We start from the raw sequence: 14,922 nt of genomic DNA, 5'->3' as shown, positions 1-14,922 counted from the left end.
GTTTCAATACCAAGGAGAGCAGCTGAATTCCAGAGGAGGAGAAAGCAAAGCACGGAACTCATGGCTTTCTCCCCATGATTCTTTAGCCTTGCTAAAAAATTTTAGCAAGGCTAAATTAATTTTTTTTTCTTTTTCAATTTTTTTTCTCTTCTTCTGCCAAATTTTTTTAACTTTTACCCTTTTCTTTTTTTTAACGTTTTTAAACTAGCTTATCTAATATATATATATATATATTCTTTATTTTCTTTTTTTAATTTTTTTTTTTCTTTCTGAACCTCTTTTTATCCCCTTTCTCCCCCCTCACGATTTGGGATCTCTTCTGATTTGGTTAAAGCATATTTTCCTGGGGTTGTTGCCACCCTTTTAGTATTTTACTTGCTCCTTCATATACTTTTATCTGGACAAAATGACAAGGCAGAAAAATTCACCACAAAAAAAAAAAAAAAAGAACAAGAGGCAGTACCAAAGGCTAGGGACCTAATCAATACAGACATTGGTAATATGTCAGATCTAGAGTTCAGAATGATGATTCTCAAGGTTCTAGCTGGGCTTGAAAAAGGCATGGAAGATATTAGAGAAACCCTCTTGGGAGATATAAAAGTCCTTTCTGGAGAAATAAAAGAACTAAAATCTAACCAAGTTGAAATTAAAAAAGCTATTAATGAGGTGCAGTAAAAAATGGAGGCTCTCACTGCTAGGATAAATGAGGCAGAAGAAAGAATTAGCAATATAGAAGACCAGATGACAGAGAATAAAGAAGCTGAGCAAAAGAGGGACAAACAGCTACTGGACCACGAGGGGAGAATTCGCGAGATAAGTGACACCATAAGACGAAACAACATTAGAATAATTGGGATTCCAGAAGAAGAAGAGAGAGGGGAGCAGAAGGTATATTGGAGAGAATTATTGGAGAGAATTTCCCCAATATGGCAAAGGGAACAAGCATCAAAATCCAGGAGGTTCAGAGAACTCCCCCTCAAAATCAATAAGAATAGGTCCACATCCCATCACCTAATAGTCAAATTTACAAGTCTTAGTGACAAAGAGAAAATCCTGAAAGCAGCCCGGGAAAAGAAGTCTGTAACATACAATGGTAAAAATATTAGATTGGCAGCAGACTTATCCACAGAGACCTGGTAGGCCAGAAAGAGCTGGAATGATATATTCAGAGCACTAAACGAGAAAAACATGCAGCCAAGAATACTATATCCAGCTAGGCTATCATTAAAAATAGAAGGAGAGATTAAAAACTTCCAGGACAAACAAAAACTGAAAGAATTTGCAAACACCAAACCAGCTCTACAGGAAATATTGAAAGGGGTCCTCTAAGCAAAGAGAGACCTTAAAAGTAGTAGATCAGAAAGGAACAGAGACAATATACAATAACAGTCACCTTACAGGCAATACAATGGCACTAAATTCATATCTCTCAATAGTTACCCTGAATGTTAATGGGCTAAATGCCCCAATCAAAAGACACAGGGTATCAGAATGGATAAAAAACCAAAACCCATCTATATGTTGCCTACAAGAAACTCATTTTAAACCCGAAGACACCTCCGGTTTTAAAGTGAGGGTGTGGAAAAGAATTTACCATGCTAATGGACATCAGAAGAAAGCAGGAGTGGCAATCCTTACATCAGATCAATTAGATTTTAAGCCAAAGACTATAATAAGAGATGAGGAAGGACACTATATCATACTCAAAGGATCTGTCCAACAAGAAGATCTAACAATTTTTTTTTTAAGATTTTATTTATTTATTTGACAGAGAGAGATCACAAGTAGTAGGCAGAGAGGCAGGCAGAGAGAGAGGAAGGGAAGCAGGCTCCCTGCTGAGCAGAGAGCCCGATGCGGGACTCGATCCCAGGACCCTGAGATCATGACCTGAGCCGAAGGCAGCGGCTTAACCCACTGAGCCACCCAGGCGCCCAGATCTAACAATTTTAAATATCTGTGCCCCTAACGTGGGAGCAGCCAACTATATAAACCAATTAATAACAAAATCAAAGAAACACATCAACAATAATACAATAATAGTAGGGGACTTTAACACTCCCCTCACTGAAATGGACAGATCATCCAAGCAAAAGATCAACAAGGAAATAAAGGCCTTAAATGACACATTGGACCACATGGACATCACAGATATATTCAGAACATTTCATCCCAAAGCAACAGAATACACATTCTTCTCTAGTGCACATGGAACATTCTCCAGAATAGATCATATCCTCGGCCCTAAATCAGGTCTCAACCGATATCAAAAGATTGGGATCATTCCCTGCATATTTTCAGACCACAATGCTCTGAAGGTAGAGCTCAATCACAAGAGGAAATTTGGAAAGAACCCAAATACATGGAGACTAAATAACATCCTTCTAAAGAATGAATGGGTCAACCAGGAAATTAAAGAAGAATTGAAAAAATTCATGGAAACAAATGATAATGAAAACACAACGGTTCAAAATCTGTGGGACACAACAAAGGCAGTCCTGAGAGGAAAATATATAGCAGTACAAGCCTTTCTCAAGAAACAGGAAAGGTCTCAGGTACACAACCTAACCCTACACCTAAAGGAGCTGGAGAAAGAACAAAAAAGAAACCCTAAACCCAGCAGGAGAAGAGAAATCATAAAGATCAGAGCAGAAATCAATGAAATAAAAAAAAAAACAATAGAACAAATCAACAAAACTAGGAACTGGTTGTTTGAAAGAATTAATAAGATTAATAAACCCCTGCCCAGACTTATCAAAAAGAAAAGAGAAAGGACCCAAATAAATAAAATCATGAATGAAAGAGGAGAGAACACAACTAACACCAAAGAAATACAGACAACTATAAGAACATACTATGAGCAACTCTACGCCAACAAATTTGACAATCTGGAAGAAATGGATGCATTCCTAGAGACACATAAACTACCACAACTGAACCAGGAAGAAATAGAAAGCCTGAACAGACCCATAAACAGTAAGGAGATTGAAATAGTCATCCAAAATCTCCAAACAAAAGTCCAGGGCCAGACGGCTTCCCGGGGGAATTCTACCAAACATTTAAAGAAGAACTAATTCCTATTCTCCTGAAACTGTTCCAAAAAATAGAAATGGAAGGAAAACTTCCAAACTCATTTTATGAGGCCAGCATCACCTTGATCCCAAAACCAGACAAGGATCCCATCAAAAAAGAGAACTACAGACCAATATTCTTGAGGAACACAGATGTGAAAATTCTCACCAAAATACTAGCCAATAGGATTCAACAGTACATTAAAAGGATTATTCACCACGACCAGGTGGGATTTATTTCAGGGCTGCAAGTTTGGTTCAACATCCGCAAATCAATCAATGTGATACAACACATTAATAAAAGAAAGAACAAGAACCATATGATACTCTCCATAGATGCTGAAAAAGCATTGACAAAGTACAGCATCCCTTCCTGATCAAAACTCTTCAAAGTGTAGGGATAGAGGGCACATACCTCAATATTATCAAAGCCATCTATGAAAAACCCACTGCAAATATCATTCTCAATGGAGAAAAACTGAAAGCTTTTCCGCTAAGGTCAGGAACACGGCAGGGATGTCCATTATCACCACTGCTATTCAACATAGTACTAGAAGTCCTAGCCTCAGCAATCAGACAACAAAAGGAAATTAAAGGCATCCAAATCGGCAAAGAAGAAGTCAAACTATCACTCTTTGCAGATGATATGATACTCTATGTGGAAAACCCAAAAGACTCCACTCCGAAACTGCTAGAACTTGTACAGGAATTCAGTAAAGTTTCAGGATATAAAATCAATGCACAGAAATCAGTTGCATTTCTCTACACCAACAACAAGACAGAAGAAAGAGAAATTAAGGAGTCAGTCCCATTTACAATTGCACCCAAAACTATAAGATACCTAGGAATAAACCTAACCAAAGAGACTAAGAATCTATACCCAGAAAACTATAAAGTACTCATGAAAGAAATTGAGGAAGACACAAAGAAATGGAAAAATGTTCCATGCTCCTGGATTGGAAGAATAAATATTGTGAAAATGTCTATGCTACCTAAAGCAATGTACACATTTAATGCAATTTCTATCAAAGTACCATCCATTTTTTTCAAAGAAATGGAACAAATAATCCTAAAATTTATATGGAACCAGAAAAGACCTTGAATAGCCAAAGGAATATTGAAAAAGAAAGCCAAAGTTGGTGGCATCACAATTCCGGACTTCAAGCTCTATTACAAAGCTGTCATCATCAAGACAGCATGGTACTGGAACAAAAACAGACACATCGATCAATGGAACAGAGTAGAGAGCCCAGAAATAGACCTCAACTCTATGGTCAACTAATCTTTGACAAAGCAGGAAAGAATGTCCAATGGAAAAAAGACAGCCTCTTCAATAAATGGTGTTGGGAACATTGGACAGCCACATGCAGAAAAATGAAATTGGATCATTTCCTTACACCACACACGAAAATAGACTCAAAATGGATGAAGGACCTCAATGTGAGAAAGGAATCCATCCAAATCTTTGAGGAGAACACAGGCAGCAACCTCTTCGACCTCAGCCGCAGCAATATCTTCCTAGGAACATCGCCAAAGGCAAGGGAAGCAAGGGCAAAAATGAACTATTGGGATTTTATCAAGATCAAAAGCTTTTGCACAGCAAAAGAAACAGTTAACAAAACCAAAAGACAACTGACAGAATGGGAGAAGATATTTGCAAACGACATATCAGATAAAGGGCTAGTGTCCAAAATCTATAAAGAACTTACCAAACTCAACACCCGAAGAACAAATAATCCAATCAAGAAATGGGCAGAAGACATGAAGAGACATTTCTGCAAAGAAGACATCCAGATGGCCAACAGACACATGAAAAAGTACTCCATATCACTAGGCATCAGGGAAATACAAATCAAAACCACAATGAGATATCACCTCACACCAGTCAGAATGGCTAAAATTAAAAAGTCAGGAAATGACAGATGCTGGTGAGGATGCGGAGAAAGGGGAACCCTCCTACACTGTTGGTGGGAATGAAAGCTGGTGCAACCACTCTGGAAAACAGCATGGAGGTTCCTCAAAATGTTGAAAATAGAACTACCCTATGACCCAGCAATTGCACTACTGGGTATTTACCCTAAAGATACAAACGTAGTGATCCGAAGGGGCACGTGCACCTGAATGTTTATAGCAGCAATGTCTACAATAGCCAAACTATGGAAAGAACCTAGATGTCCATCAACAGATGAATGGATAAAGAGGATGTGGTATATATACACAATGGAATACTATGCAGCCATCAAAAGAAATGAAATCTTGCCATTTGCGACGACGTGGATGGAACTAGAGGGTATTATGCTTAGCGAAATAAGTCAATCGGAGAAAGACAACTATCATATGATCTCCCTGATATGAGGGAGAGGAGATGCAACATGGGGGGTTAAGGGGATAGGAAAAGAGTAAATGAAACAAGATGGGATTGGGAGGGAGACAAACCATAAGTGACTCTTAATCTCACAAAACAAACTGAGGGTTGATGGGGGGAGGGGGGTTGGGGGGGTGGGGCTATGGACACTGGGGAGGTTATGTGCTATGGTGAGTGCTGTGAAGTGTGTAAACCTGGCGACTCACAGACATGTACCCCTGGGGATAAAAATATATGTTTATAAAAAAAAATTTTAAAAAGGAAGAAGGTCGGCAACCCTCTAATTTTGACAACCAGAATAATCACTTTTCCACTCAGAAAATATGTGCATTCAAGATCTCTGGTCAGCCTACGAGACTGACGCTGTAAGATTCTGTGTATACTACTAACTAGGATTTCTCCATATATTCTGGGTCCTGACATTCAAACTTATGGACTATTATTCTTTCTAGGGAAAAGCATCCCATTCTTGAAGACTTGCCATGCCCCTTCATCTGGGGGGAGTGATAAGGGGCAATGGGCAAGGAGAAGAGAAGCTGGTACTATCCCACTGCCCTAGGAATAGAAAAGAGAGAGGAGAGACTGGCAGAGAGAGGGTTAGGATAGAGAAAGGCAAACCATCCTCGCATTTAGAGAGAACATAGTGTTGAGTCCACAAGCAAAAACATGATCAGATCTGGACTGATGAACCAGGTAGATGCTTTTGGGTTCCATATTTTTTGGCTACTATCATAATTAATTATGTTAATTAATTATGTTATTATAATATATTGTATATTAATTATATTATTATTTTATTACATATTTATATGCAATAAATATATTATATTTAATATATAATGCATTATATTTATTGTTATGTTGATTATTATATTAAGCATACTATCATAATTATATTAATTAATCCTCAGCAGATTAGACTGCATGGCAATGTACATCTTTCCAGGAGGAGGGGGTAGGAATTTGTAGAATTCAGGAAAATTAGACCAAAATGGCATTCCCCCAAGGGATAGGCCAGCTTTTAAAGACCTGTGGTTTGCAGCACTTTCCAGTTTGGCCCAAGTGGATTCTTGGAATTCCATACCAGTTTTTTGTTTAACGGGCCTGCTGAGACTACATCAAATTGGATAAGTCTTTCCATGAAGGAAAAAAAAGAGTGCAGTTGCTGTAAGATGGGGGCAGGATCTGGATAGGCACTGATGTCACACCAAGGTCTTGGGAGAATATCCCATACAGAGGAGCTGATCAAAGAGTAGTTTGTTTCTAGGACTATGAGAAAAACACAAATTCCTTGTTGGGTCATTCAGAGAATTCCACTCGAGCAGGCCAAGGCTGGCTAGGTGTGGATTTAGCATTTTAGAGATTGGGGGCTGGCAGAAACCAAGCAAGAAACAGACCCCAGCTAGCAGTTAGGGAGTTTAGATGAGGGGTTGCTTGGGGAGAGAGAGAAATCTGGGCAAAAGTGGGGTGGTGGTGGCGGGCGGGCAGGTAGCCCGGGAGTCCTATATATAAGGCATCTGGCCAGATTCCTAGTACTTGATATATGTTTAACAAGTATTAGTTCTCTCTCTGCCCAGGGTGTCCAGGAGGGAATGCCTATTTTCAAGAGCTGAGGATTAGGGCAGCAGACAAAACTCAGGGCTGAGCTACAGATGTTCTCGTCTGTTGTTCTCTGAGGGCCAGCAAGGAGCAGAGCAAGCTGTGGACATCTGGGCATATATTTACAAAAGGAAAGGTAAGAGTCAGCAGGCAGCCTTCATTTGGAAGTGGGGTGAGCAAACACATGGACTCAAAAAGACCCCTTTGCATGACTCATAAGCAACAAAAGAGGTCAGGTAGGGGCTTGAGGACAGAAGGTGAGATGTTGGCACTGTTAGCAGTGCTGAGCAGAACATGTCATAAACTGCATTGTAGGGTTTCTCAAACTTTACTATGCATGTGATCACCTGGGGATCACATTAAACAACACATTCTATATTGGTAGTTCTGGGGTGAGGATTAATAAGCTCCTGGGAGACCCCAACACTGTTAGTCCAGGTACTAAACCGAGTGGCAAGGTTTTTTTTTGTTTGTTTTGTTTTGTTTTTTTTTTAAAGATTTTATTTATTTGAGAGAGACAGAAAAAGCACGAGTGGGGTAGGGACAGAGGGAGAAGGAGAAGCAGACTCCCCGCTGAGCAGGGAGCCCTATGTGGTGCTCAGTCCCAGGACCCTGAGATCATGACCTGAGCCAAAGGCAGCCGCTTAACCAACTGAACTCCCCAGGCACCCCATGAGTGGCAAGACTTTTTATGACACTCTTTCCTTAACATGCTTCAGATGCACTAATTCCTTCAGACACTCTGAACTCAGACTCTGGTCAAGAACATAGAAAAGTCTGATTAAACAGACTGGTGGATTTCTTTCATGCAAGATTTTTCAGTTTTTAAAATGTTAATGTGATTGTGAAACAGAAGTTTCTGAAGGGGTGAAGAGGTATACTGATAGTCTGTGTTTTGGAACTTACTAGATCATGGGAACCATTGTTTTCCTGGAGCACTTGTTAATATCCCACAGAACCCAGTGGAGGAAAAGTTTCCTTAACAGACCCTGAACTATAGCCCTGCACCCACTGAAGGAGTGCAGCGCCATCCCCAGGTCTCTCTAAAGAAGACAACGCTCAGGCCTGGTTGAGGTGGGCCTTTCTCCTGTCTCGATCGACTCAAATGGTGAAAAGGGCCGTGGGGAGGTGCCTGTTGTACACGTGTGATATTTCTTTCACTTCACTTCCAGCTGAAGACACGTTTTGGTGATGTGAAGGAGAAGTACCTGAGTGAATACTGCTTTTCTGGAACCTACATCCTCTCTCTCCTTGTGAGTGGCTATGGTTTCACGGCTGATTCCTGGAAGAACATTCATTTCATGGGCAAGGTAATTTGGGGACTTGTTAGGTTGTGGGGAGATTGGGTGACTGAGGCAGCTTTGGTCTTGAAAGAGGTAGAAGTCAGTGTGATGTCCTGTTCTACCATTTCACTTCTAACCCAAGCTGACATTTTGTATCAAGCCCTGCTGTGTTGACCAGCCCATTGATCAAACGAGAGCTATGGGCATTCTAAGCCTCTTCTTTCTGCTCATGCAACAGTGACTAATTCCTTTTAAAACAATCAGTAAGATCTTAAATGTAACTGTGTTTCAGTAGTCTCAGTGTTTGTTTGCTGATTTCAACATCCATCCCAAAGGCCCCTTCCATGATCTGGAAATGATTATTATGGCTTCTTATAAGGACTGCAGGTCTTGTTGGTTGTCGCTTCAAGGTTGACTAATCTGAAAGCTTAGCATAAAGAAGATGAGTGACTGTCAATAGGGGTCTTTGCTTAGCAGGCTTAGCCAGAGCCTTACAGAAGCATCCTCACTGCTGTTCTTTACCATAGCGCCACCTGCAGGTATCCAGGCATAGAGAAACATTCACATTGATAGGCAATTCCTGCTTCAAAAGTATCAAGAGCCGTGCTTCTCTGCCTTTTAAACCCATACCCACTAATGGCAAAGACAATTAACTCCCTTTTTAAAATATGATGACTTCAAGCAAAGCAAAACATTGAGGCTCCGGGGTGTAGCAGCCTAAAGGATGCTATTTTCATTACACTCATGTCGATATTGACCTTGCTAATTCAAATGCTCATCTTTCCCTTGATTTAATTCCTAGTCTTCTTTAATTTCATCACAATTTTTTTTGTCTGTCTGAATGATATGTCTGTGTCAAATTTGCGAGTGATTTGTATTCTTTAGACTTCAGTGAATGATCTAGTATTTCTAAACCATTGGTGGTAACTCCTCTAACTCTGGAAACTTCCTTGATACATGCCGTCAGACAAGGTTCCTGCGCCCCATAAAGGGAAGCGGACCCTTCACAAATTGTTAGTTCCCAGTACTGACTGGTAAAGGTTTAGGGGAGAGGAGCTTTCCACACAGAAACTGGTCGGAACGTAAATTGGCACAACCTTTGGGGAGACTGTTGTGGCAATATGTGCTAAAAGCCTTAGAATATGCTTGTCATTTTATGCAATTACTTCATTTCTAGGATTTATAAATAATTGGATAAAGTGAATAAAAATAAACCTAGAAGGCAGTTCATGTCAGTGATGATCCTTTGAAACATGAGATGATGTTTAGAAAGGTATTGTTAAGTGAAGAAGTCTAATATAACTTAATTCCATGTTTTGTAAGGCAAAAGACATGCACAGAGAAGCCTGGAAGCATGTGTTACAAAAAGATAATAGCAGCGACTTCTGAGTGGTGAAATATAGCTGGTTTTTATTTTCCTTTTTAGGATTATCTGTATGTCCTAATTTTTCTACCTTGACCATGTGCAACTTATGTAATAAAAACATTTTCAAAATTATTTATTATTCACAGACTATCTACACTCCAGTATGTTTGGAGGTGATTGGAAAATACTCCTAGGAAGATGGCAGGGCCAGAGCACGTCTTAACATTTAGGAAGAATCCCTTCTGAACATGTGTACAGTATTCCAACTTCCATAAAGTAACACTGACTTGCTGGGATTATTTCTCAGTCTTCCTTCATTGAATCATAAAGATGTCCTAGTTACTTAAGGATGAGATTCCTGGGTGACGTAGATGTAAGAGACCAGGAACAATCATTGTCTTATCCTTTGCCTGCTTTCTGTCACCATCCTGCCTTCCACACCCTTCCCTCCACATTCACTTAAGAGGAATGCAAATCTCCAAAGGTTGTTTGAAGTAAGTTCTTCTAGGCAGAGGCACTAGACAGTTATTCACCAAATTTCTCTGAATTTCAGGAATAGAGCAGTGAGACTCCACAAACTCTCCTTCATCACTTGCTCAGGCTCCATTTTCCCCACAAACATATTCCCAATTTAGAATGTAAAAAAAGTAATCCAGCTAGAGAATTGAACGTGGTGCTCTCCACTTCCTGATGCTGTGTTATGGATGGGATTGCATGAAAGCTCATTTCATCTTCAAACCAGAAACAACAGCCTATCCCCACTGTTTGCAGATCCAGAGCAGCAATGTTGGGTGGACTCTGGGCTACATGCTGAACCTGACCAACATGATCCCAGCTGAGCAGCCGTTATCCACACCTCTGACCCACTCCACCTATGTCTTCCTCATGGTTCTCTTCTCAGTGATCCTGGTTGCAGTGGTCATCATAGGCATGTTTATCTTTCACAAGCCTTCATACTTCTGGAAAGACATGGTATAGCAGGAGCAGCTGAAACCTGCTGGGTGGAGTGAGAAAAAAACTTGCCCAAGGAGCACCTTCCTCCACAGTGGTGTACAAGGTCATCCTTCCTTGCTCACCAAGGCCAGTCTTGACCAGCACGAAGCTTCCTTGGCTTTTGCTGAAGCTTTTCCATGGAAGGTATTCACCACCTTCTGCCTCAAGGACTACCCAGAAGACATCGTCTCTTTTATGATTCCTTCCCAACTCCACTTCTCTCTTTTGTACCCTGTGCTTGTATGGGTCTTAAAGACCTGTTACCTTTCATGATGTCTGCTTTATAAAAAAACAAAAACAAAAAACAAAACAAAAAAAATTCAATCATGACTTTGTCCCGAAGAACTCAAAAGAGTCCTGAGTCCTGGGCTGGTAAGCTGCACAGGCCAAGAGAAGATCTCAGGAACTCGTTCAGTTGTACTGATACAGACCCTTTCTTTCTCCTGTTGCCCATTTGTGAAGAATGCCATACAATGCCTTCGGAGAGGGCAGACACCCATCTCATTCCCATCCTGCTGTTTGCACAGGAGAATTTTCTAGACTAGACAAATATGTGCCAGGGCCAAAGAGTCTTGCAAGAGAATTTATGTGCTTATATCATTAATATGATATTCCAATCCAAAACAGGGTTGTGGATGAGTTATATATTCTTCAGTGATGCCAAAATTCTATGGAGTGGGAGCCCCCAGACCAGAGATTTTTTAAAAAGCTGATGTAATATCTAAGCATTCAGCATTCAGGGCATACTACATGGTAGGTATACACATCAGGAAGAAAAATACAATTACAATGAAGAGTTTGGAAAATACATCTTCAATGCATCTACTGGGGTTTTATTTTTATTGTAGTAATACATATAAAGTCCACCATTTTAATATGTACAATTCAGCTGCATTTCGCACATTTGCATTGTTGTGCAACCATCACCACTAATTCCAGAATATTTTCCCCATCAAGAAATTAGCTGGAGACAAGGCCATCCCTGGGTAGGTTCAAACCACCAACCTTTCAGTTAACAGCCAAATAAGCTCATCAGTTGTTCCACAAAGATGCCCACTGAGTTTTAAAAGCCATGCCATATCTTTTTGTCCCAGGGTTTAATGTAGTGAGAGAGCTACAACACGCCTTTCTTCTGTCATGGTATTTGCTCATCAAAGTATGCCAGGAACCAGATCTGAAAGTGTGGTTGCCACCCCTGTCACACAAGTATGGGTTCTATTTACTTATTCCATGGACTATTTTGTGGGAGAAGCAGCAGCTATGGACCTTGTCACAGAAACATGAAGAGACCCTGTACTTTCTTCCTTTAATGACTGCTGTGAGCAGGTGGAATGGTGATGTGTTATTCTGAAGTTGTCCCAAGCTCCCCATCTCTGGATTTGGGGACTGACTGCTGAACTAATGCAGGGTGGGGCTGGGGTGAGGAAGGAAAAGCTTTCCTACAAACTGGAAGCCAAATGTCCTTATATCTCTTGAATAACCAAGTCATTTTTTTACAACCAGGTGAATACAAGCTTACAAACTGTGGATGTGAAGTTTTTCTTTTCTGCCACTCACAATTGAACTTGCACTTGGATTAGGAAGGAGAAGCCAAGTTTGAATATGTTTAAACTCTTTCTACTAGTGCTAGTGGTTATGTTGTTAAACTTAGTATTTATTGAGCATTTGTTATGTCCCATGCTCTGCTCAAGTGCACTACATTCATTTTCTCACTTAATCCTTACAACAGTCTGAAGGAAGCTACTACCACTCCCACTTTATTGAACCAGAAACTGAGGCTCAGAGAGGTTAAGTCACTTGCCCAAGTGGCTGACCTAAAAGCCTGCAATGCACTTAACCATTATTTTCTCTCCCAAATATACTAGACTGTCTCCTTGTAACCTCTAAACTCACACTTAACTCTGTATGAATACAGGGCTGACTGGCATGGGAGAGAGGGAAGTAGACAGATGACCTGTTCCCTGATGGACTTGTGACTTAATATTGCTTTAAGTCCACAAAGGCTGTCATGGCAACACTGATATCCTGTTCATGTACTATGCATGGTAACGTATATGGTGTATGATACTAATCAAGGATTCCCCATATACCTGGCTTCTTAATTATAGTGCTTGCTCCCTGTACAGCAATTCTGCATCAAATAAAAATGAAAATAAAAGGTCATAAAATATAGCCAGCAGCAGCTCCTTTCTTATGTCTACATATACAAAGCACTGTCACGCACATTCTCTATTTTGATTCTAAAAAACCCCATGAGGGTTTATAAGTACTATTTCCATTTTATAAATAAGGGTCACACAAACTAGTAGATGATACAGCAGATATGCAAATTCATGTCTTCTGACCCGAGTTTATTGTTTTGTCTTTTCTAAACACTGCCCATCAACAAGCTGGAATTAGAATTCACCAGTTTCCTTCAATAAATTGAAATCTTTTCTTATTCCTTTTTTTGTCTTATAGCCTGGGTCCAAGAAAAAAAAAAAATCCATTAAGGTATTTGGAGTCAAACTCCACTTGTTTTAAGTCTCAACTGATGGAGATCAGCTGGCACAACCTGATCTCATTTCCTTTGCAGGGAAACATGATTTTATGGCAGGTTCAGGAATCTGCTTTGGGCAATTCTAGATGAGAAGGGCCAAATAAAATGGGTCACTGTCAATTGATTTCAATATTGAATTGGCCATTGGTTATAAATGATTACCATTCCTTCCTGGCTATTCACCTAAACTAGGTTCCACCATTCCTTAGAAGGTGGGAAATTTATTCTATGAACTCATAATGGGAAAACATCAGAAATGGTTACTTCTGTAAACCAAAGAATGAAGTTATGCAAGTAGGCTGTGTGTGTGTGTGTGTGTGAGAGAGAGAGAGAGAGAGAGAGAGAGAGAGAAATTTTCACCTTACCCAATTCTTAATAAGAAATATAAAATGCAAAATAGACATTTTTAAAAGTATACTTCATTCTGGGGCACCTGAGTGGCTTAGTCAGTTAAGTGTCTGCCTTCGGCTCAGGTCATGATTTCAGGGTCCTGGGATCAAGCCCCATGTCAGGCTCCCTGCTCATCAGGGAGTCTGCTTCTCCCTCTCCTTCTGCCCCTGCTCATGCTCGCTCGCTCTCTCACTCGCTCACACTCTCTCAAATAAATAAAATCTTTAAAAAAAAAAGTACACTTCACTCTAATGTTGTATCAGTCAACAAGTAAAAGAAGGTGCAATCAAACCACAGAGGTAAGAAGAGTTTAAGAAAGTGATCATACCCGGGGCACCTGGGTGGCTCAGTGGGTTAAAGCCTCTGCCTTTGGCTCAGGTCATGATCCCAGGGCCCGGGATTGAGCCCCACGTCAGGCTCCCTGCTCAGCAGGGAGCCTGCTTCCTTCTCTCTCTCTGCCTGCCTCTCTGACTACTTGTGATCTCTGTCAAATAAATAAATAAAATCTTAAAAAAAAAAAGTGACCATATCCAAGGTATTATCATTTCAACACGTAGTTCACATAAGAACTATTATTAATATTTGTTTTTCATTTTAAGTTTTGAAAGCTGTTATATATATTGTTACAGCACATCTTAATCAGCACTAGCTACATTTCAAGAGATGGAAAACCATGTATAACTAGTCTACTGCATTGGACAGCACGTGTCTAAAAATACATTCAAACCTAAAAAGATACAGGCAGTAGTCTTTCTAGTGAGGGAAAACTTAAAAAAACAGCCATAGATACTGTAACATCTTGCTATTATTTGTTATATATGAAGTTAAAATATTCTTAGACATTGTTCTTCTTTAAGATCTCAGCTCAGAATTTCACTTTATTCCTCAGGTTTTGTTGCCTTCTTTGTGAAGGCAGAGATGACTGTTATTCAGGCCAAGACGCCTGATGAAAGACTTTTGGAAAATGTAATCTGGATTCAAAGATGATACAAGATAATTTTGATGATTATATTCCATAATCAAATTGTAAATTTGAATATTAAACTAAATATTAGTTTTTTAATAGCTCACAAAGATTACCATATTATTATATTAAAATTACTATCAAAATATATTCTTATTTATTGTCAGTTTGAAAGATGAGCTGAATTTCACCCAGATGGGTTTGATCCCTCTCTGGTTCCGATTCTAACAGTTGCTATCTTGTTAGAATAGGACAGTTGCTTATGGTTAGTTGTGCTCACTAACCATGTTTCTTTTCTGTTTGTGAGTTATATCTTTTAAATTTATTATAACAACCTTAGAGTGGTAATAAACTC

The 14,922-nt window shown here is 39.8% G+C and overlaps 1 protein-coding gene across 2 annotated transcripts in view; it reads left to right on the top strand.

Annotated features, from left to right (window-relative positions):
• ENTPD1 (ectonucleoside triphosphate diphosphohydrolase 1) overlaps positions 1 to 10,978 on the top strand; it is a 96,805-nt gene extending 85,827 nt beyond the window's left edge. For both annotated transcript variants that reach the window (XM_032883703.1, XM_032883693.1), the window contains exons 9-10: positions 8,205 to 8,342; positions 10,453 to 10,978. In XM_032883703.1, coding sequence (XP_032739594.1) covers positions 8,205 to 8,342; positions 10,453 to 10,659 — 345 coding nt within the window. In that variant the 3' untranslated portion in view covers positions 10,660 to 10,978. The remainder of the gene's footprint in view (positions 1 to 8,204; positions 8,343 to 10,452) is intronic.
• Positions 10,979 to 14,922: the final 3,944 nt, after the last annotated feature.

This window comes from Lontra canadensis, unplaced genomic scaffold, assembly GCF_010015895.1.
Source record: "Lontra canadensis isolate GAN:19392208 unplaced genomic scaffold, GSC_riverotter_1.0 scaffold3, whole genome shotgun sequence".
Taxonomy (NCBI): Eukaryota; Metazoa; Chordata; class Mammalia; order Carnivora; family Mustelidae; genus Lontra; species Lontra canadensis.
The sequence above is the reverse complement of the archived record's forward strand: the minus strand, read 5'-3'. Positions and strand labels throughout refer to the sequence as shown.